We start from the raw sequence: 24,422 nt of genomic DNA, 5'->3' as shown, positions 1-24,422 counted from the left end.
GTTGCTGCCATGACCACTATTGGCAAGTCCCCTAAACTTTTTAAGTTTTAACTACTTGAATCTTTTGTAATAACCTTAAATTAGAACACATACACACTGTAGAGTTGTACAAAATTATTTCATTTCTTTATACACTTATTCTACAATTTTTTATTTTATTTTTTTTTTACTTTGTAAACATTTTTGTTAAAACCCAGACATTAGCAAAAACACATTAGTACACGTTTGTTTATACCAGCATCATCACACACATGTGAGTAGTACATGGCACTGTGACATTATGACAGCTAAAACAACCCAAGATGATGGGAATTTTTCAGGTCCATCATAATCTTAAGGGACCACAAGAATATATATCTTCTGTTATTGATGAAATGTCATTATATAGCACGCGACTGTATTGGAAATATAATTGACATACACTAAGTTGTACATATTTAAAATACATAATTTGATGAGTATCACATTTTTATGTGTCAGTGAAACCATAACTTTAATCTAAGTAAAAAATATGTATATACCCTGAAAAATGTCCTTTATTGTCCCTACATAACTCCTCCATTCTATACCTCTCCATTCTTCATTATATTCTCAATTCTCAATCAGCTACTGATATGCTTTGTTTCTACAGATTAGTTTCCATATTCAAGAATATTATGTAATTGAAATCATACATCATATATTCTTTCTTGTATGGCTTCTTTCACTTAGCATAATTACTGAAAAGATTCATCTATGTTGCTGTATATTAATATATACATTCTTTTTTTATATTGAATAGTACCCCACTACATGGAAAACACCATATTTTTTATCCAGTAACTTATTGATGGATATGTAGATTGGCAGGGATATAAAATGGCACAACTATTTTGTAACAGATGCATAATTTCTTAGAAAGCATGCCTACAATACCAGCAACTCAGGAGGCTGAAGTGGAAGGGTTGCAAATTCAAGGCCAGCCACAGGAATTTAGTGAGACACTATCTCAAAAAATAAAAAGGTCAAGGAATATCAGTGGGTAAGCACTTCTAGGTTAATCCACCATACCAAAAACAAATAAACAAAAAGTTAAACACATCTTGCATATGATCTAAACATTATGTACCTTGATTTTCCAAAATAAATTAAAATCTACTCCCAGGCAAAAACATAGAATGCACATTCACAGTAGCTTTAATTTTAATATCACTGAATTTTAATGCAAAGAAAAAATCATAAAAATTTTGGCCATAAGGAAGTATTGTATGATAAAATGACTACTAAATAATCGATAAAAGTGAAGTTCATTTAGCTTTAAATGATTTTTCTTAAAAAATAAAAAAATGAATTAACAAACTTAAAATGAGCCAAAGAAGTTTACTTAGGAACTTTCCCTTTTGAAATTTAAAACTCAGATACAATATTTGAAAAAAAAAAAGATTTTAAAACATCCAGATTTCAAGACACTAGGCAATGAAGACAGTAAGATCTTCTTCATTTTTTAATTGGCACATTAAAATCATACAAAATAGTGAGATTTGCTGTTACATATTCATACAAGCACACAATATAACAATATAATTTGGTCAATATTGTTCTCCAGTATTTCCCCTCTGTCACTTATCTGCCCTCGCCCTCATCTCTTTTCTTAATTTTATTAGATCTCTTCACTTTTCATAGGATCTCTGCTCCACCTTTCTATCCCTTTACCTCTCTAGCCACCACATATGAGAGAAAACACATGACTTTTAACTTCATGAGTTTGTCTTATTTTTCTTTTTTTTTTAAATGTATTTTTTTTATTGGTTGTTCAAAACATTATAAAGCTCTTGACATATCATATTTCATACATTAGATTCAAGTTGGTTATGAACTCCCAATTTTACCCCAAATACAGATTGCAGAATCACATCGGTTACACATCCACATTTTTACATAATGCCCTATTAGTAACTGTTGTATTCTGCTACCTTTCCTATCCTCTACCATCCCCCCTCCCTCCCCTCCCATCTTCTCTCTCTACCCCATCCACTGTAATTCATATCTCTCCTTGTTTATTTTCCCATTCCCCTCACAACCTCTTATATGTAATTTTGTATAACAATGAGGGTCTCCCTCCATTACCATGCAATTTCCCTTTTCTCTCCCTTTCCATCCCACCTCATGTATCTGTTTAATGTTAATCTTTTCTTCCTGCTATTTCTCCCTGCTCTGTTCTTAGTTGCTCTCATTATATCAAAGAAGACATTTGGTATTTGTTTTTTAGGGATTGGCTAGCTTCACTAAGCATAATCTGCTCTAGTGCCATCCATTTCCCTGCAAATTCTATGATTTTGTCATTTTTTTAGTGCTGCGTAATACTCCATGGTGTATTAATGCCACATTTTTTTTATCCATTCATCTATTGAAGGGCATCTGGGTTGGTTCCACAGTCTAGCAATTGTGAATTGTGCTGCTATGAACATCGATGTAGCAGTATCCCTGTAGTACGCTCTTTTAAGGTCTTCAGGGAAAAGTCCAAGAAGGGCAATAGCTGGGTCAAAGGGTGGTTCCATTCCCAGCTTTCCCAGGAATCTCCATACTGCTTTCCAGATTGGCCGCACCAGTTTGCAGTCCCACCAGCAATGTACAAGAGTACCCTTTTCCCCACATCCTCTCCAGCACTTGTTGTTGTTTGACTTCATAATGGCTGCCAATCTTACTGGAGTGAGATGGTATCTTAGGGTGGTTTTGATTTGCATTTCTCTGACTGCTAGAGATGGTGAGCATTTTTTCATGTACTTGTTGATTGATTGTATGTCCTCCTCTGAGAAGTGTCTGTCCAGGTCTTTGGCCCATTTGTTGATTGGGTTATTTGTTTTCTTATTGTTTAATTTTTTGAGTTCTTTGTATACTCTGGATATTAGGGCTCTATCTGAAGTGTGAGGAGTAAAAATTTGTTCCCATGATGTAGGCTCCCTATTTACCTCTTTTATTGTTTCTCTTGCTGAGAGAAAACTTTTCAGTTTAAGTAAGTCCCATTTGTTGATTTTTGTTATCAACTTTTGTGCTATGGGTGTCCTATTAAGGAATTTGGAGCCCGACCCTACAATATGTAGATCGGAGCCAACTTTTTCTTCTATCAGACGCAGAGTCTCTGATTTGATATCTAGCTCCTTGATCCACTTTGAGTTAACTTTTGTGCATGGCCAGAGGAGGGGATTCAGTTTCATTCTGTTGCATATGGATTTCCAGTTTTCCCAGCACCATTTGTTGAAGATGCTATCCTCCCTCCATTGTATGCTTTTAGCTCCTTTATCAAATATAAGATAGTTGTAGCTTTGTGGATTAGTCTCTGTGTCCTCTATTCTGTACCATTGGTCCACCCTCCTGTTTTGGTACCAGTACCATGCTGTTTTTGTTACTATTGCTCTGTAATATAGTTTTAAGTCTGGTATCGCTATACCGCCTGATTCACACTTCCTGCTTAGAATTGCTTTTGCTATTCTGGGTCTTTTATTTTTCCATATGAATTTCATGATTGCTTTATCCATTTCTACAAGAAATGCCGTTGGGATTTTGATTGGCATTGCATTAAACCTATAGAGAACTTTTGGTAATATCGCCATTTTGATGATGTTAGTTCTGCCTATCCATGAACAGGGTATATTTTTCCATCTTCTAAGATCTTCTTCTACTTCTCTTTTTAGGGTTTTGTAGTTTTCATTATATAAATCTTTCACCTCTTTTGTTAGGTTGATTCCCAAGTATTTTATTTTTTTTTTTTGAGGATATTGTGAATGGAGTGTTTTTCCTCATTTCCGTTTCAGAAGTTTTGTCGCTGATATAATGTTCTCAAGTTCCATCTACTTTTCTGCAAATGACATAATTTCATTCTTCTCTATGACTGAAATAAATCTCCATTTTGTATGTATACCACATTTTCTTTTTCAATTCATACATTGACACACACCTGGCATAGTCCCATAGTTTGGTTGTTGTCAGTTGTGCTTCTATAAACATGGGTATGCATGTATCATTGTAGTATGTTGACTTTAATTCTTTAGGATAAATACTGAGGAGTAGTATAGCTGGGTCATATGGGGTTTCCATTCTTCATCTTTAAAGAACTTCCAGACTGATTTCCATAATGGTTGTACTAATTTACAATCCAACCAACAGTGTAAATGTATTCATTTTCCCCTACATTATCTCTAGCATTTATTTTTATTTGTATTTTGGATGGTTGCTATTCTAATTGGAGTGAGATAAAATCTCTGTGTAGTTTTAGTTTGCATGTTTCTAATTGTTAAAGATTTCTAAGATTTTTTCATGTGTGCTGGCCATTTGTATTTTTTCTTTTGAGAAGTGTCTGTTTAGTTCATTTTCCCACTTATTAATTGGGTTATTTTGGGGTTTTTGGTGGTGAATTCATTGAATCTTTTACATATTCTGACTATTAATCATCTGTTAGAAGAGTAGTTAGCAAAGATTTCCTCACATATTCTAGATTCTCTTTTCACATCCTTAATTGTTGGGGAGGCTCATTTATAAGGAAAACACAAGTGCAGAAGTCTTGTAATTTGATGTCATTCCACTTTTTTTAATATTTTTTAGTTATCAATGGACTTTTATTTTATTCATTTACATGCGGTTCTGAGAATCGAACCCAGTGTTTCACACATGCTAGGAAAGCGTTCTACCGCTGAGCTACAACCCCAGCCAATGTCATACTACTTATTAATCTTGGAATTATTCTCTGCGCTTGAGAAGTTCTATTTAAAAAGTTTTTACCTGTGCCTATTTGTTGGAGTATGAACCCTAGATTTTCTTCTAGAGATGCCTAGTTTCTGATCTAATTGTTAGGCTTTCGATTCATGTTGAGTTTACTTTTATGCAGGGTGAGATATAAAGATTTAGTCTTATTCTTCTATATACTGACAACCAATTTTCCCAGCACTCTTTGTTAAATAGTCTGGTTTTTTCCTACATATGTTTTTGGCACCTTTGTCAAGTATCAGATGACTCTAGATCTGTGGGGTTTCTATCTCATTACAAGTTATTGGTTATTCTTCTTCTATCTCATTACAAGTTATTGGTTATTTAAGTTTTCTACATCTTCTTAACTCAATTTTGGCAGTTCATTTGTGTCTAGACCTGAGTCCATTTCTTCTAGGTTTTCCAATTGTTTAGAGTATAACTTTTTTAAATAGTCCCTAATGACACTCTGGATTTCCGTAAAGTCTGTGTTGATTTCTCCTTCTCCATCTATAATTTTATTAATTTGGGTCTACTCTGTTTATTTTGGTTAATTTGGCTAAGGGTTTATCTACCTTGTTTATTTTTTCAAAGGCCAACTTTCTGTTTCATTGATCCTTTGTATTGTTTGTTTATTCTCTATTTCATTGATATTGGCACTGATCTTAATTATTTCCTTTCCTTAAATTTTTGAACAGGTTTGTTCTTGTTTTTCTAAGACTTTAAGATGCATCAGTTGGTAGTTTATTGGGAATCTTTCTGGTTTTCTTCTCTAGGCAATCACAGCTATGAATTTTTCTCTTACAACTGCCTTCACAGTGTCTTAGAAGGACACTGTGTTATTATTCTCATATTATTCAACAAAATTTAAATTTCTCCCTGATATATTCTATTACCCATTCATCATTCAAAAGTGTATTGCTCAATCTCCATGTGTTAATACAGTTTTGTAGTGCTTTTTTGTATTAATTTCTAATTTCATTCCTTTATGATCAGATAAATTGCAAGGAATTTTATCGATCTTTTTTATTTGCTAAAAGTTGGGGGTTTTTTAGATATGAGATATTTCTCAAAAGCTCATATGTGAAATAATGCAAGAAAATTTAGAGGTTAAATAATTAAGTTATGAGAGCTTTAATATAATCAGTGCATTGATTTGCTAATAGGGATTAAGTGGGTGGCAAGCATAGGTAGATGGGGTGTGGCTGGAGGAGTGGGTCCCTGTAGTGTGCCTTTGGAGCTTATATTTTGTCTGTGGTGAAGGGAGCCACCCTCCTTCCTGGTGCCATGTCTCCAGCTACTTTTCTCTGTCACACACTTCTTCCATAATGTTCTTCCTCACCTCAAGCCCTGAAGAATAGAGTCGGCCATCTATGGACTGAGACCTCTGAACTCGTGAAACCTCAAATAAACTTTTCTTCTAAAACTGTTCTTCTTGTGGCTTTTGGTCACAAAAGTAAAAATACTGACTAAAACAGTAGCCTAAAATATGGTCTATTTGGGCTGGGGTTGTGGCTCAGCAGTAGAGTGCTCTCCTCGCACGTGCGAGACCGTGGGTTAGATCCTCAGCACCACATAAAAATAAATGAATAAAATAAAAGTATTGTGTCCAACTACAACTAAAAAATAAATACTTTTAAAAAAATATGGTCTATTTTGCAGAAGTTTTCATGAGCAGCTGAGAAGTAAGTGAATTTGAGTATTGGATGAAATATTCTATATATGTATGTTAAGTCCACTTGATTTATATTTTTTAGGTCTGATGAGTATTTACTGAGTTTATGTCTGGATAACCCATTTATTGGTGAGAATAGATATGCTAAAATCACTCATTATTAAAGATTATTTGAGTCTTTAAGTCAAGTAGTATCTTATTATATACTTAGGTGCACCAAGGTTTGGAACGTAAATATTTACTATCATTATACTTCTTATTGGATTTTTCCCTTTACCAGTATGAAGTTAAAGTCAGATTTAAAGATAGATAGTTAGTGTAGCTAAATAAATCAGGCCTGATGGAGAATATGATGTCTGATTTGAGTTTGGGAAATTGGAAACAGCCCCTGGGAGAATAAAAATGTTCATGTCTCCAAAGCCCTTTGATACTACCCCTCCTATAAAGATTATTAATGAAGCAACTCCTGAGCAGACAGGGAGCTGCTAATCAATGCCCCCTAGGCTACCCACTCCCTTGCTGCCTAGCACTCCATCTAGGCCTTTCCAGTGCACCTGCTCAGCCCCTGGCCATTCCAACAACATCCCCCAGTCATTGTGCAGGATGAGGGGAAATGAACAAGATAAGGGAGAAGAATGCAGAACAAGGGAAACTGTAGACATACAAAAGGGACAGGACTTTCTCATCCCACGGATTCTGCCTTTGGATCCCCTTCTTCCATCCAGGAGAAGTCTGTTTTACTATCCTTTAATAAAGCTTCTTACTTTCTACTCTACACTTGCCTGGGTGTGCTTCTCTGGGCACCATTTTACTTCAATATTTGAGTAAGCAGGACTCATCTAGGTAACTAGTAACTGGCAGTATCAAAATGACCTTTTGTGTCTCTTAATTTTGGTCTGAAATCTGCTTTGTTGGTTATGAGAGTAGCTTCTCCTGCTTGATTTGGGGCTTTGTTTGCACAGCATATTAATTTCCATCCTTTCACTTTCAATCTATAGCTATCTTGGCCTGTAAATGTGAGTCTTTTACAAATTGAGTCTTGCATTTTAATCCATTCTTCCAGTCTATATCATTTAATTGAAGAATTAATACCATTTATATTGATCATTTTAGGAAGATGTCTATTAATTCCTGACATTTTGATATATTTCTAACATTTAATTTGGTCCTGTTTCACATTTGCTTAGCTAGTCTTCAAATGAGATTTGCCCTTTAATAAGCTCCAGAGTTTGCTTTTGATGTCTTCTGGATATAGTATTTCTTTCAGTATTGTTGTTAGTGACAGTTTAGTAGTCATGGATGATTTTAATTTCTGCTCTCCTTGGAAATTTTTTATTTTTCCTTTGAATTTGATGTAAAGTATTTTTATAGTTTCTAGATTAATCTTGGTTGAAAATTATTTTACTTTAGGATTTGGAACATATCAATCCAAGCCTTCCTGAGTTTTAGAGTTTGTGCTTGCTGAGAAATCAGAAGTAATTTCAATTGGTTTGCCTCTAAGTGTGACCTGTTTTTTTTTTCTTTAGGCTTTTAAAATTCTATATGTGCTTTATATGTTGTGGGGACAAGTGCATGTGTACTGCATACATGGCATACATTAAGGGTGTCTGAGTGGCAAACCACTCTCCCGTGCTAGGCATGCTTATCCCGTAGGCACAGTCTGGGTGTGAGGCCATCTGTTGCAGTTCCTTTGCTTGCTCTACAGCCTGCTCCTCAATTGGTTGCTACAAGGACAGTTGGCCAGAAACTGCCTAGCTTCTGCCTGAGTATATATACATGGTAACTGGGCAATAAAATCAGACCTGCTTTCTGCTTGGTCTCCAGAGGTTTTGATTAGCAACTCCACAGCCACACTCTCCTCTACCCTGTTCCATGGACCTTCTCGCTGGACGAGAGAGAGCCCATGCAATATATTAGTCATTGTACTTATAATGTGTCATGGAGAGGTTCTTTTTTATCTTGTCTACTTGGAGTTATGAAGGTGTCTTATATCTGGATGTCCATTTCATTCCCAAGATTTAAGATGTTTCCATTAATATTTCTCTGAAGAGGTTATCCATACCATTATTCCATATCTGACAACCCTCTCATATTCCATGAATTCTTAAATGTACATTTTTAATGTTGTCCCAGAATTCACTTATGTTATGGTTATGGTTACTTATTTTCTTTTCTTTAATATTCGCTGAATGTTCATAGCTGGCCGCTTTGTCTTCCATCTCTGAGATTCTTATTCTGTCTGATATATTGTGTTAAAGAGAATTTCCACTGAATGTTTTATTTGATTTATTGTGTCTTTAATTTCCAAGATTTTTGGTTTTGGTTTCTTGTTTTTTTTATTTTTGTTTTTAATAACTCTATCTCTTTGTTGAACTTCTCATTCAGACTTTTACAGACATTTTTAATTCATCCAACTGTTTTTCTGTGTTCTCTTGGAATTCACTGATCATTTCTATAACTATTTATTTGTTATCTCAAACACTTCAGTATCTTTGGAGTCTGTGGCCAGTGAATTATGAACTTTAGGAAGTATAATATTACCTTGTTGTCTAATATTTCTTGTATTCCTTGTTAGATTTTGTGCATCTTACTGAGAAGCAGTACTTACATCTTGAGTCCCTAGCAATAAAGAGGCAGGAAATGCAGTCTTTCTCTAATCTGTCATCTTGAATCCCACACTAATAACTTGTTCTCAGACTTTTGGCCTCCATAACTATGAGAAAATAAATTCCTGATGTTTAAACAGAGATATATTTTATTTTCTTTGCTCTTGGAAACATGTAGAAAACTCACATTGTACTGGACTCACTGTCCTGGAGCAGAGCCAAGATGGTGTCTGCAATCAGCCACTTGATAGAGGAATCAGGACAGTGATTTCTGAGCAATGGAAAATAAATTATGTGAGCTCTATAATGGCTCAAATTTATGGCCTTGAGAAAGTTTAAAGGCCATGATACAGGGAGCATAGCCCAGTAGATTCCCTAAGCTGAGCAAAGTTGAGAATCAAGGAGACCAAGCCTGCTAGAATCCGCAGCAACGAATATCAGAAAGGAGAGATAACTGCAGAGGTAAGTAGAAGTTCCCCCAAAACTGTTCAGCAAATAACTAGATACAGGCCTATGAGGAAACTTCCTAAGGCTGGGAAAAAAACAACAAGAGGATTGGAGGAAGGAGTATTCAGCAAACATTAGGGAAGGGTAAAAGGTGTTGTCTAACAACAGTATACAAAAAAAAAAAAAAAACATGTTTTTCACAGGAGACTGGTCAGAATACACAAAAAGGTTTTGCCTTACTGGTTGGGAGTTAACATTGTTCTGTGCCTGCCTAACAAATCAAACTATTTCAAGTAATTTAACTATATTCCACTACATATCTCATGAATAGCTATGATACAAAGCTGTAATTTAAAAAAAAAGTTGTAGTTGGACACAATACCTTTATTTTATTTATTTTTATGTGGTACTAAGGATCGAACCCAGGGCTTCATATGTGCTAGGCAAGCACTCTACTGCTGAGTCACAACCCCAGTCTCAAAGCTGTACTTTGAAATTGAATATCCTTGCCAGTCAAAAAACTGGAGGTTCAAATAATGATATGTAAACACACTGTGGGACACTGTATGTGTGGTTCAAATTATAATAAAAAATAATGATTTCCAAAAATAAGCTGTGTGAAATAATATCAATCATGAATTTTTCAAGTTGAGGATAACCAAGAATGTCTGTAAAACAGGCATGTTTTATAGTTCTGAAAATTTTCCTACCACATTTTACATAACTACATTATTGTCATCTTTGTAATGTTACACATGTGTGTGCACACACACACGCAAACATTTTCTTTCATATATCCTTTTGTTTAATTAACAGGTCAGCAATTTTCTGGGCATATATTAGAAATTACTCAATACATACTCTCTGAAAAAAGTATTAGAACACATAAAATATTGCAGACTCCATCAGCCATGATTTCTGCTAGAAGTCATGCCATGGCCCTGTTATTGATCTATGGACTTGCAGGTTTCCATTTTTTCAGCCAGCACCTTGCTTGCCCCAAAACTCACAAAAAGGGCTACTACTGCTTCTTATTTCCCCAAATTAGGAAAAATGAATGAAGGATAAACGATGGCAGTTGCCAAAGCAAGAGGACCAGTTCATTTATTGAATGGTCCTATTAGAATTAAAACCTGTCATGCTTGAAAAGAGACAACACCCAGCAAATAACAAGAGAAAGGATACCAAAGTTTGAAAGGTCTTCACCTTGGTGCTAAGACCATGGGATTCTTTTCCATAGAGTTACATAGTGTTACATCCTCCTCACTTGTTTACAGAAGGAGCAGACTAATAGCAGAAAACAAATCAGGTGTGTAATAAAGGGTGAGAAGTTCACTAGAGTGAATATAGTCATAGTTGAAAGGTTTACAGTGCCCTCAATTTAATCTTCAAAATCATGTTTCCTTTATGTTTATTCACTATGTGGTCTTTTCTGTGTTTACCACCAAATGATCAAAAACCCAACAACATTCAAACCATATCACTGGAATGATACTCCTCTTTAGGTGAAGAAAAATAAGGCTGAAGAAATTGAGCATATTGAACAAATAGAATGTGCTGAGGCTAGTAGCAAATGAGAGGATAAAATGGTTGGTTACTGCCCAGGAAATAAGAACAATTATTCTTATTTTCCCCTGTGTGAAGCTGGGTGAATCACAGCTTTATATTGGTATTAACTTTCCCAAATCTAGCAACTCTAGAGATGACCAAAGCAGAGACCACTCAATCAGTCCAGGAGATATTTCATCTCTTTTCCAGTTCACTAAACTATGGAGGAAGGGCAAAATTTCCAAAACAAATTCTGCCTTTACTTGGATGGAAATTATACTCAGTAGTAAATTTATCAAATCTGGGGTATGACAGGAGGAAGCCATTCCTAATATTTTGGTTGTGATTTATAATTTCTTGACCCGAAGTTCCATCAGCAGCTATTTTCTGGAATGCACAATGAAGTTCTTATTATTTCTAACATTCTGTGACCAAGCAGAAAATGATTACAGTCTGATAAAGAATGAATATAGTATCTTATGGAAAACAATGTTATTCCCAAAACAGCTCAAAATAACTCCTATCCATTTAATTTATGTTCTTACCATAGCCTGAAATCTTTCATAACTGATGTTGAATGAAAACTGAGTTCTCATTTGCTAGCATGTAAATGAAGACATATTCTCTTTCATGCTTTTGCAGATTTTGGCCTTGTCTAACCTCTACATAATATAGGTCCATCCAGTTCGACTGTCAGCCAGCAAAATTTTAAAAGCTAATACATAGAATATGCCAGAAATATCTAAATTGATAAATGGAGTTATTACATGGATATGACCTGAGTAGTTCATTATCACTAGGATTCATTTTAACAAAACGCTGGATCCATGTAAAAGAATTTGAAGAAAACAATCTCTACATTTGCCAAATTTTTCTTCGCAATTCCTTCCAGTTCCTAGGAACTCCCTAGAAAGCTTAGCCCTCCCTTCATTTGGTTGCTCTTAAGTAGAACACACATACAACCTTTGTTCGCAATTCACAAACACTGACAAACACATGACACCATCACCGTCCATATGTTTCATTTTTTGTCTGAAAAAATTCTAAGGAACAAAAAGACATGACTCATTATTCTTTATCTTCAAGATAAAAAATGAATCTCGGAGAACTTGAAGAGATTTAAATACCCTTCTTTTATACTCGGGTTTCTTAACACATAATAATCCTCAAGCATGCCTCTCATACTGAGATCTTTTACAAAGCCTTACTCCTGACTCTAATATTTAATTGTTAACTGTTTAATTCAAATATTGGGGAATTGTATAGACATTCCTGAAATCCACTGTGATTTTCATTGGAATTGTATTATGCATAAGGATTTAGACACAATAAGAATCTTATGAAATTCTTTCTGCTCAAAAACAGTCTTTCTGCTTTAATATAATTTACTAAATATCTCAATAAAATATGGCATGTGAGGCTTTTTTCCAAGCGCCTTCTAGTTTTTGTTGCTAACAAGAAACAGTCCAGTTTCAAGTTATATTCTAATTATATTCTACTGGTGAATAGTTATACCTTAGTATTATATTTGATAATTTTCCTAAACTCACTTATTCTACCTGATAAGATTACCACGTATTTCCTCATAGATTACATTGAATTATCCATAGATATAACACTACATGTTGGAAAATAAATCTGTCTTATAATTTGCATTCAAATTTTCATGAGTTTGTTTTTTGTCTTTCTCATTTCATTGGCTAATAACTCTTCTACAAAGCATCTACTAATCCAGGCAGCAGTGTAAAAGACTCCATTTTTCATTTAAAGTATGCTTCTGTATTTGTTTACAGAAGTAGATTATTATCCTTTATTAGGATATTATGCTTTCTTTCTTTATATATTGGTTAAGTGAAAAATTGATCATAGAATATTTCAACATACATTAATTGTTTGTATTCAAGAAGGAGAGAAACCCACACCAAAAGTTGACCAAGAAATGCTTTATATAGTTTAACTATCATGGGGTGGGAAGATAATGAGGGATTGAATAGAAAGAAGTAAAGATAGTTCTACAGAATATAAAAATTATGGATATAAATAATAGCCATTATCCCTAGAGCTAACACACAGCAAGCAACAAGGACACCCCCAATGCACACACACACACACATACACACACACACACACACCAATCCAACATTAAGAGCAAGACCTGATTGAAGAAAATAAACCATGGTTCACTGAATGGAGCCTCTGGAACTTGCTGAAAATCCACTTAGGTGCAGGGAATGTTTCTCACAGACAGGGGTTTTGGCAGAGGTGTTCTATGTAAAATTATTAGAGGTACTGCTGGAAAAAATTCCTGATGGCAAGGTGCTTTGGTCCATCACACATACAGGGGGCGTGGTATGAAGAATTTGCCTGTGCTACCCATCCAAGAACTAAAAATGTCCAATTTATTAGATTTTTCACTTTTTGATGTAAATGTATGCACATATGCTTCTATTGGTTATGGTTACATTTCTAATGTTATCCATATTTGCAACTTTTCTGTTTATTTATTTTTACCAAGAAATATTTTCTTTTACCTATGATAAAATGTAAGTGTTCTCTCATCAACATTTTGTTATAGTTTTCTATATGATTAATTTCTTCTTTCATTATTATACTCAGTCATCCATATCCACAGATCCAAAATCTGTAAATTCAACCAACAAGAATTTGAAAATAATTGGAAAGAGAATTTTGTTCGTACTGAATTTTTTCATGTTTTCTTAAATAGTAAAGTACAACAGTTACGTATGTAGCATTAAAATATTAATTACTATAAGTAATTTAGAAGTGATTTAAAGTATAGTTCATCCAATTACTACATCATTTTACATAAGGAAATTATGTATCCATATATTTTGTTGTGAACAAAGAGGCCAGCTGGCGAACCAATCCTACAGACAGCAAAGGTTGCCCATACATAAAGAATATGAAGTTTGAGAGTCAGATTTCTTGTGCTAACATTTTGATTATTTTCCATTGATACATTTCACCATAATAAGTATTTCATTTGATATTTGTATTTCTCCACCAGCTTTCATTTGGTTGGCACATTAGTACAAATTTCAGCTTCATGTTACAAAGTTGAATGAATTAGAAAAAAGTTTGTGCTTTAGTTAGATAAAGCTTATTTATCTCTCATCTAACAAAGGTATCTAAATCTTGGTAGCTTGGAAAACAACATCCATGCCCTAAGATTGGGGTTCTATCGATAACCAAGAAGAGAAGAAAGCATACTGGGAACATCTAGCAGCCCTTAATATTTACATTCCCATATCTTTATTCACATATTTCAACCACTTTTTATCTATTTCTTTTAGGGATTATTCTTATATACAATACATAATACCTGAAATAAAATATATATAAAATTTATATTATAGAATATATGAATATGTTACTTAAAATATATGATATATAATATTGTATATAAGTATGTATAATAAATATGTGCTGATCTAAAATCTGAGTATCTCTACTTTTTTAGTAACTAAAGTAATTCCTTAATGAATTCCTGATAACTTGGACTCTGACTAGCCATGGTTTCTCTTTTCTTCACTAATTTTCTTTTTCTGTTTTGTCTTAGACAGAATTGCTATTATTCTTTTTTCAAAACTATATATTTAGCAGTTTACTTTCAATTTTTTTACTTTTTATTAGGTAATACACAGATGTTAATATTGGTAAAACTTTTTCTTATAATGTCTGAATTACATCACTGCTTCCTTTCAATCCAAGTAGAGGACTTGACCTGCTTTTAAATCCCCTGGTGCTAGTCACACCTTCCAATATGTAAATGTAAATACTTTAATAAAGAACTTTATTAGGGAAGAATTTATGCAGAATAAAATTGAATAGGCTTGAATGTGCAGTTCATTTCATGTAGAATCTTAACAATAACTTGCTTTAAACAAAAAATTTCAACTTTATCATAACATATACAAACTCACTGCTTATTTTTCAACATACTTGACATTTCATTCCTGAACATCTCACCTTCCTTCTTAAATTTTTTTCCTTGAATTACTTTGCCTATGTTTCCATGACAATATACTGCAGAAGTCTGCTTAAACAATGGAAATTTATTTCCACATAGGTCTGAAGCCTGGAAGTCCAAGATCAAGGGGCCAGCAGGGCTAAATTCTGGTGAGGCCTCTTTTGCTAGCTTAAGGCAAGCCACCTTCTCACAGTGACCTTTATTCTGTGACCTCTCTTCTGTGACCTCACTGGTCTTCCTCTGTGCACAGGGACTCCTGATATCTCCCCTCTTCTCATAAGGGCACCAGCCTTATTGGATTAGGGCCTCACCCTCATTAATGACCTCATTTAACTTTAATGAGATCTATAAATTCCCTATCTCCAAACATAGGCAAATTGGGGATCTGGGTTTCAACATTTGGATTTTAGAGCCTAATAAATCAGTCCATAAACATCTGTTTCTTGTATGTCCATTTGTAGCATTTATAATGAGGTATGTGTAGAAAATAGTCCCAGACTTTTTATATGAAATAATATTAATTACTTAAATCTCTTAGGACAGACTTTATGCCAGGATTTGCAATTATAGTTGCACTCCTCAGTACTGTGAAATATGAATCAATTGTCTTTTAGCATATGATTTTTTGGAAAGATTTCTCATGTAATTCAAATAAGTTACTTCCCCCTTGGGATATTATCTGTCATTACTTTGTAGATAATTTCTGAAATTCAATTTAACTCTGATGGTTAAAAATCACTTACAATGCATGCAAAAGTGAACATTTATGTGATGTTTCAGAAGCATAACACACACTATGAAGTTAACCATTGTTTTGACACAACGATTAACATTCATCATTATTTTAATTGGTCACAGAAAAAAGAAACATAATCATCTTCATAATTAACACAGCCAATTTAGCACCTCTTAACACAGGTTATATCAAAAAAGATAAAAAGAGAATGATTCTTTCTGAAGACAAGGAAAAAAATATTAATTCAGAGTAAAAGGATTATGCTTACTGGCAAAACAGTAGGAAATTGTCCATTTACAAAGAAATGTGCCAGCCATAACAATTACTTAATGTTTTAAATGTTGAAACCATTTCATTATATAACAAACACACATACAAATGACAAATAACTAGAAGGAAGAATTAAAATTATCATTATAAATAATTATATGCAGATCATGTGATTTTTCTATCTGCAAAAGACAAGAGAATGAGCTTAAAACACAAAGCACATATGACAGCTCAGTAAGGCAGCTGACTTTGATAAGCAAACAAACAAACAAACCAAAAAAAAAGCTCTACTTTTGTGTGTACACATTATCCAGGTGTTAAATTTCTGTTCCTATGAAAATATTATTGGTTTCCACCTAAGTGGAACATAATAACATAATAGGTACATAATAGCATAAAGTATAACATAAACAATAATGTCCATTAAAAGACCATCATGGTTGTGATTTGCTACTCTATTGCACTAAAATAAAAATGGGGCTGGGGTTGTGGTTCAGTGGTGAGCACTTGCCTAGCACGTGTGAGGCACTGGGTTCAATCCCCAGGGCAACATTAAAAAAAAAAAAACAACAACTTTATAAACAAAACAAAGATTTTGTGTTCGTCTACAACTAAAAATATTTTTAAAAAATGGACTGTGGGGCATACTTTAAAACTATTTGGAAGAATACAATGTACTTCAAAATGAGAATTTTACATTCTTAATAATGATAAAATGTACAAAGAATTCTTAAATTTAAAAATAATAAAACAGATAGGAAATGAGGGTTAAGACAGACCAAAAATTTTGAGGAATTTTTTTATTTAATTCACAAATTGGATCTTATACTTTAAAGGATGAATTAAGCCTATTTGGTTTCCAGCCATCTGTATTTTATTCTTCACTTCTTGCTTGATATGCAAACTTGTTTATGTACTCCTAATGTAGTAAAATGTTTGGGTAGTACTTATTCAAAATTTAATTGTGTAAAATTCACAAAGATGAAAACCAAAAAAAAAGTAACATTGACGAAGTATCAATTTATAATATACAAAAATGTCTTGTGAGCTGATTTTCCTGTGGAACATGCAAGATGATCCCAAAATGGCCTATGGACCTGATTCAGGTCTGACATCTTTGGACCTGCACCTCAGCCAACACAGCACTGAAAGAAAGGCCTGTCTCAGTTTACAATTGCCAAGAATCAGAATATAGGAGTGGCCTACAGGAAAATAAATTTTAGTTGCCCAGAAAAACAAGATGATTGAACTTTTCTCCATCAATTCAGTAGTCCAAACTTGTAGAAGAAATGAAAGAAAGAAAGTGGCATACAGTAGCAGGAAGGCGATCACAGATTGCAAGGCTTTCACGTGGGCTGTGGTACTGGCATCTCTGGACCCTTTGGCATTGTGCTGCATCTTCTTCAGATGTTTCCTCAAGGAGATGATTAGCAGAATAAATGTTGCCAGGGACACAGAGAAGGGTACAAACATGAACATAGAATTGGTGAATAAAACAACTTTGTAAAATGATACATAATTCCTTGAACTGGAGTTATAAGACGTGTTTCTTTTAGATCCATCAATCCAGACATCAATATATGTGTTCATCAGTGCCAAATTTATAAGCAAGAGGACCAGGGACACCAGCAATGTTACTGAAACTACCTTTTTAACTCTCCACTTTAGGTAAAGAAAAACAGAGTTAGAAAAATTGGCTATCTTCAAAAAGTAAAAGATACCTAGGCATGTAGCAAACCAGGCACCAAAATGATTGCATACTCTCAAGAATATATAAACCATCCTAAATATTTTCCCAGGCACTGATAAAGCTGGGTAAAGCACAAATATCCACCAACTTAGCAATGCAAACCAGAGCACACCAATTCTCGAAATTGCCAGAGCAATGAGGATTTGCTCAACTGAAGAGATCTTTCTTCTCCTGATCCAGTCCATGCAGTTCACCACTGCTATGAATCCATTTCCTAAATTTCCAATTATTAATTCCACACTTAAAATGACTGTAAGCATACTCTGTATGACAGAACCCATTGTAAGAGAATGTCCCAACTTCTAATATTACTGCTGAAGATTTCTTCCTGCATTCATCAAAAATGTTATGTATATCTGACTCTCAAAAGAGTAATGATATTGTCCATGTTAACTCACCTATATGCCAAACCAGCAAACACCAATATTTATTAATGGCTCAGTTCAGAGCTTTCTTCATGAAAATCCTGAATTGTCCAGTAGCCCGACTGAGCTTCATCTAGATACTGTGTAAGTTTGCACATGGAAGATTTTGCAGATGATGAAGAAAACACTGAATTCTCATTTGCTAACATGCAAATAAACACTTGTTTGCATTGTTTTGCTTTATCCAAAGAATTTAATCTGGCTATTTGTGTTCTGGCAAGAATCATTACAAAATACATATATACCAGATAGCAAGAATCCAATCTGGTTTATGGCATTTCCTAAGCACTGAGGTTTTATAAACACTTCAAAATTAGGTCTAAATAATGACCTATACATATGCTATTCAAAGCTCTTCCTATGGACTCTAAGTTATATCCTAATTGTGCATTATTTCTTAAAAGTTCAGTACTAAGGCTGAGCATGGTGGCACACACCTGTAATCCCAGCAGCTCAGAAGACTGAGGCTGAGGTTTAAAGCCAAATTCAGAAATTTAGCAAGGCTATAACAAATCTAGTGTTATTCTGTCTAAAATTAAAAAGGGCTGGGGATGTTGCTTAGTAGTAAAGCACTCTTGGGTTCAATCCCTGGCACCAAAAAAAAAAAGTTTAATACTAATAATACTTATTTGTCATTTAAATTTTTTTTGGTACCTGGGATTGAACTCAAGGGCACTCAGCCACTGAGCCACATCCCCAGCCCTGTTTTGTATTTTATTTAGAGACAGGTCTCACTGAGTTGCTTAGCACCTCACTTTGCCTGAGTCTGGTTTTGCACCTGGGATCTTCCTATCTCAACCTCCAGAGTCACTGGGATTACAGGCTTCTCCTTTACTTTTTACAAAAGCACACCTACATACACAGACACAAACACACTCACCCTAAAACACATATTTATTTGGATCACAATTCCCTTTTTTCCTATCTCAATAATTCTGATTATTCACTTAATCAAAATTTATTATGCATTTACCTCATGCTTAGAACTGTGATAGTTGTTAACACATTGTTTAAAAAATGCTTTTGAGTGTATATCAGAGTATTAAGTGTAAATGTTCAGTAAACTTGAACTATTTCACCAGTGGATGTGAAAACAAGTGGAAATCTTTCTGCTGTCCTATGAAGCAGACACTGAGGTAATGATTTCATCTACACACAGAGAATCCTGTTCATGCTCTGCCTTTCTTTGACCCAGCAGGGTCTATTCCTCCATCAACACCAGAGACCTCCAGATTTTATCCACTTTCCCTCACCTTCTACCAACATCTGCTCGATGAACATCACTACAGACACCCAGGTAGATAATGAAGGATAATGCATTGCCTGTTCAAAATGGGGAGTAGCAGCATGACAAAATCGATCGTCTTCAATAGCTAATGAAAAAGTAATGGATTTTTGTAACAAATTCAGGAAAAATTACTTAGAAATCAGAAGAAAAAATGCTTCGTGTACTACTGAGATTGCACATAAAAACATGGAATGTATAGGGCTGACCCCCACTCTTGGTCCCCTGAAAAAAATACTGAACAAAAGGAGTGAATTCAATATCTGGAAAATTCTCACAATTGCCCTACCTTTAGAGAAAAGATACATGGAGAAGGAAAAATAGGACAGCATGGGACGATTTTTATGAAAAACTCCTAAGAATAGTAACATAAATATATAACATAAACATAAATATAGCACTTAGTAACATAAATGACAGGAAAGGCACCTCTGGCTTGGCTCCTTCCAGGAAGCAAAGCATATAGGAAAAAAAGTGCAATGCAGTCAACTCAACAGGTGGGGTTCATTAGAGGGGGTGGTGCTACTGGAACTTCATGGGCTTTTAAAAAGGGGGCAAAACTTGGGTTCCAGTGAGGGCTACACTCACCCTGAGCAGCTCTCCATGAAGCCCCAACTCTGTACCTTTCACCCTGGATGGGAAAGATTTAGGTTTCCACCTAAATAACAGCTCCTAGGGAAGACAGGCTTTCCTAGACAGGGTGAGAATGACATCAAAGATATTTCCCACACATCTCAGCCACAAAACAAAATAACGAGTCAGTCCCTCAGAGTAGAGCAGTGTCTTCATCTCAGAGTCAATATTGTATGTGTGTATATTTGGGAGTTAGTACATTTCATTTTAATTTTTTCACTTGCAACAAGTTTTAAATACCAAATGGAAGAAGTCAAACAAGTGTTAATCAACTATAATTTTATCTATGTTTCTACTTAGAGCATTTTATCTATAATGATAATCCCATGGCTATATTTGTACCAATACCTATTCTGCTATTTAATAAACTAAATTTATTCTAGATAAATTTAGTTCTAGATTATCATCATTCTAATTTAGTAGAAATTAAAGTAAAAACATTATTGAATCTCCTTCCTTCCCCTAGATTTTGAGCAATGATACATTTAAAGGTAATTTTGACATTTGTAGAAAATAAAAAATATGTTTTCTAATGTGAGATATATGTTTAACATCATCAGAAAATTCATACTGAAAAAAATACCTTCTATGTTTAAATGAATGTGCAGAGCCTTTAGGTTTCATTTAAGGCTTAGTAACCTTGAGTTAGTCCATAAAGGAGAAGAATCTTAGCAATATATTGTATGTGATCAGGCTTTAAGGTAAAATTCTGACATTAGGTTTTGCCACTAGATTCATGCCATAAAAAAAAATATCTTACAAATATGCCAAGAATTGCAATTATTTTAGTGTGAACTCAGACCTCACTACACAGCAATCAAGATACCCTGGAGAGAAATATTTCAGAAATTTAATAACTGCAAATCCTATTTGTAAAATTATTTAACCAATTCTCATGCTATTCTCTATAGCATTTATATGAAGAACAAATAAGTCTTTACTTCTCCAAGATTAACTTTTAGTCTTACATACTACATTCAAGCTATGGTCAAATATGTTAAAACTCATGACATATCAAAGGTACTAACACATTTGAAAATTTCCAACTATCTTCAACTTATAAAACTTTTTTGAGATTTCTTGCAAAGTCTACCTCACTATTTTTTTAGTTTTATATCTTCCTTACAAGCCTTTCATAGTGGTGTCCAGAAAGGAAACCATAAGAGAAAAGGCATTACTTCATGAAATGAGAATCAGCACAGTCCATGTTTCTGAACAAGGAAAACACTGTCTTAATATTTAATGTCTATGCCAAAGAGCATATGGAAGAGACTGAGCATGATGTAAAATTACAATGTAAGTCATCCTGCCTACTGTGTTTCACACACTCTGGTCCTCACAGTGGACTACCATGGTATGTAGGTCAGGAATATTATACCGACTGAATGAAGAGCAGGCAAGACCATTAGGACCTGGGGTTTGTATTGGAGGAGAGGAATGTGTTCCTAGAGACTGAATGTATTTTAGGAAGAATGCAGGGGAAAAGGTGGCCACCTGGTGCATTGAATGGCCACAGCTGCTGTGTAGCATGATTGATAATTAGTCTTATTGTAATTAAAGAGGGAAAATTTATCAGAGTGGACAGATCAACCAAAAGAATCACAATAGCATGCTGTTGATGAGGAATCATATTCTAGAATCTAATGTAAATCACTTAGTGATTTCTGATAATTTGGGACTCATTTTGAATGACTTCTTCATGGTTGTTGTCAATCATATTTTGTTATTTTCTAACTTTCACCATCTGCTTTGTATTGGGCTAATGAGAATTGTAACTTCTCAGCTATCTATTTAACAATTTATTATTTTATTGTTCTATAACATAACTGTTAGTATATATAATACTTCTCTTTCTAATAAGGTCTGAATTATATCAGTGTCTCATTTCAATCCAAGCTTTAAATGATTTTTTACATGTCACTTGTTCCAACATGTTATGCAGATATTTTTGTTTATTAATCAACTTTATTTAAGCAAAATTTAGGTGAAATAAAATGAAGGAATTTTGAATTGCAGTTTATCCTACAACATATGGAATCTTTTAACAATCATATGTTTTAAACTGAGAAATATCATTTTGTTACATCTTAGGCACAATTCTTTTTTCTCCATAAATTTAATTTTTCATTTGCTTAACATCACTCTTAAACTTCTGTCTTTGTATTAGTGTGCCTGGCCACTCACAAAATACCACATGTTCAGTAGCTTAAACATAGAAATTTATTTCCTTACAGTTGTGGAGTTTGGAAGTTGTAGATCAAGTGACCAGCAGAGTTGGCCTCAAATAAGGCTGCAGCCAATTTTGCTGATGTGTACGCAGGTTACTTCTCACAGGACCTGTCCTTACATGGCCTTCTCCATGCATAAAAATTCCTGGTATCTCTCCTCCTCTTATAAGGACACCAGTCTCGCTGGCTTGAGGACCCCTCATGAATTTATCTGATGTTAATTTCTTATTTAATTCCTAAGGCCTTTCATCTAACTCAGTCAGAAAATGGGCTAAAGATTCAATACATGGATTGACAGAGTTTGCGGGGAGCAATTGATATAGTCCATAATGGTTTTTTTGAAGCAAACGCATAAGCAAGATTTTCAGTGAAGAAGTGTATGTTGGAAATAGCACTACTCATTTTTATTTGGAAAGGATAGTAAATAATTTAATACCTAGGACATATTTTTAGCTAAATATTTAGGATTACCATCATGTTTCATAGGACTTTGAAAATACATATCAGTCAGCTTCTGGTATATCGTTTTTTTTCAGACTTTGCTCCTGATTAAATTTGGTTTTTCCTCTTTTGAGATTACTGACCTATACTTTGTAGATACTTTCTGAATTTTTATTTGCCTCTGATGATGCCATTATACAATAATATATACAGGTATGAAAACATCACATATGATATTTCAATAATTATGGAACATATACTGGAAAAGATACATGTACCACTATTAACATGTATTTTAGTTGATTCGAGGAAAAGGAAATTTATTATCACCTTAATAAATAACACTTGAGGCTAGGGTTGTGACTCAGTGGCAGAGCACTTTCCTAGTATGTGTGATGCACTGGGTTCAATTCTTAGCACCACATAAAAATGAACAGATAAAATGAAGGCATTCTGTCCATCTACAATTACAAAAAAAATTAAAAATAAATAAATAACACTTGGCCCTTTGTTTATAGCAACTTTATTCATTTATATTAGAAACAAACCAAATATACTTCCAGGGGTGAATGCAAATAAACTGTTGTATATACATACATGAATTACCACTCATGTACTAGACATCCATATGGATGAATCTCAAACACCTATGCTGAGTGAAAGAAGGCAACCTCGGATACATCCTTTATGATCTATTTATGTCACCTTCTGAGAAAAGCAAGACTATAGGGAGAGAAAACAGATGAGTATTTGTAGGAATTGGGGTTCAGGGAGGATTTGACCACAAAAGGGAAGTATACGAGATTGTTGGGGGTATTGCAACTGTCATACGTCCCATTTCTAGTGGCATATACATGAATTTATTAAAACTCACACAACTGTACAACATTTGATACTTTTAACACAGGCTTTATTTAAGTATCACAGGCAATAAGGAAGAGAAAGATCTCTGTAGGAGGATTTTAAAAAATATTTTATCAAAGGTAAAGTCAATACTAACATTTACTGGTGCGACACTAGCAAATTCTAAATTCACAAGCAGAGATTCCAGTTGTCACCACAAACATTCATTTTGAATATTCAAGAATTTTCATTATGTAGCAAATATATATATATATTATTATTACAAGGAAGAAGTAAATAATTATAAATAATTACATGCAAATAATACACTTGTAACTGCAAAGGATAATATTCAGATTAAACCAAAGCACTTGTGACACCTTAGTGGAATAGCTGTCTTCCAATTCAACAAATAAACAAGGAAAAACAATATGCTACCTTTTGTGGACATATTAACCAGGAGCAAATATCATAGAAAAAATTAAGAACATTTCACATAGGCACCAAAATTGCATACTCTTTTACATGTTTTTCCACCACATTTGTGACATGGGGGAGCAGCCTCCTGTGGATGCTTCATAACAACTTGGGGCAGGGATGCAGTTCTGCAGGGGGTTATTATCCTACCTCTCTGCTATACATTCACACAGTACTAGATGAGTATGAATATCTCAGAACCTCAGTTTCTTCTCAGGAAATATAGTACCTCAAATTTATGAATTATACTGATAATTGGCCACATAAAAGTTGCGATGTCCCCTTTTTAGTGGCTATTTTTGCAGATGCCCGCTTTGTATTTTATAGTATATGTTTCCCATTAAAATG

The 24,422-nt window shown here is 34.2% G+C and overlaps 1 protein-coding gene across 1 annotated transcript; it reads right to left on the bottom strand.

Annotated features, from left to right (window-relative positions):
* Window positions 1-17,081: 17,081 nt before the first annotated feature.
* Window positions 17,082-18,023, bottom strand: LOC114108353 (taste receptor type 2 member 14-like). The gene has a single exon (XM_027955957.2). It carries the CDS (start codon window positions 18,021-18,023, stop codon window positions 17,082-17,084), a length of 942 nt encoding a protein of 313 aa, XP_027811758.2.
* Between the last annotated feature and the right edge of the window lie 6,399 nt (window positions 18,024-24,422).

This window comes from Marmota flaviventris, chromosome 3 (assembly GCF_047511675.1).
Source record: "Marmota flaviventris isolate mMarFla1 chromosome 3, mMarFla1.hap1, whole genome shotgun sequence".
Classification (NCBI taxonomy): Eukaryota; Metazoa; Chordata; class Mammalia; order Rodentia; family Sciuridae; genus Marmota; species Marmota flaviventris.
The sequence above is the reverse complement of the archived record's forward strand: the minus strand, read 5'-3'. Positions and strand labels throughout refer to the sequence as shown.

Excerpts from the sequence above, each read along its gene's own strand:
- LOC114108353 (XM_027955957.2), bottom strand. The coding sequence starts at position 18,023 with ATGGGTTCTGTCATACAGAGTATGCTTACAGTCATTTTAAGTGTGGAA.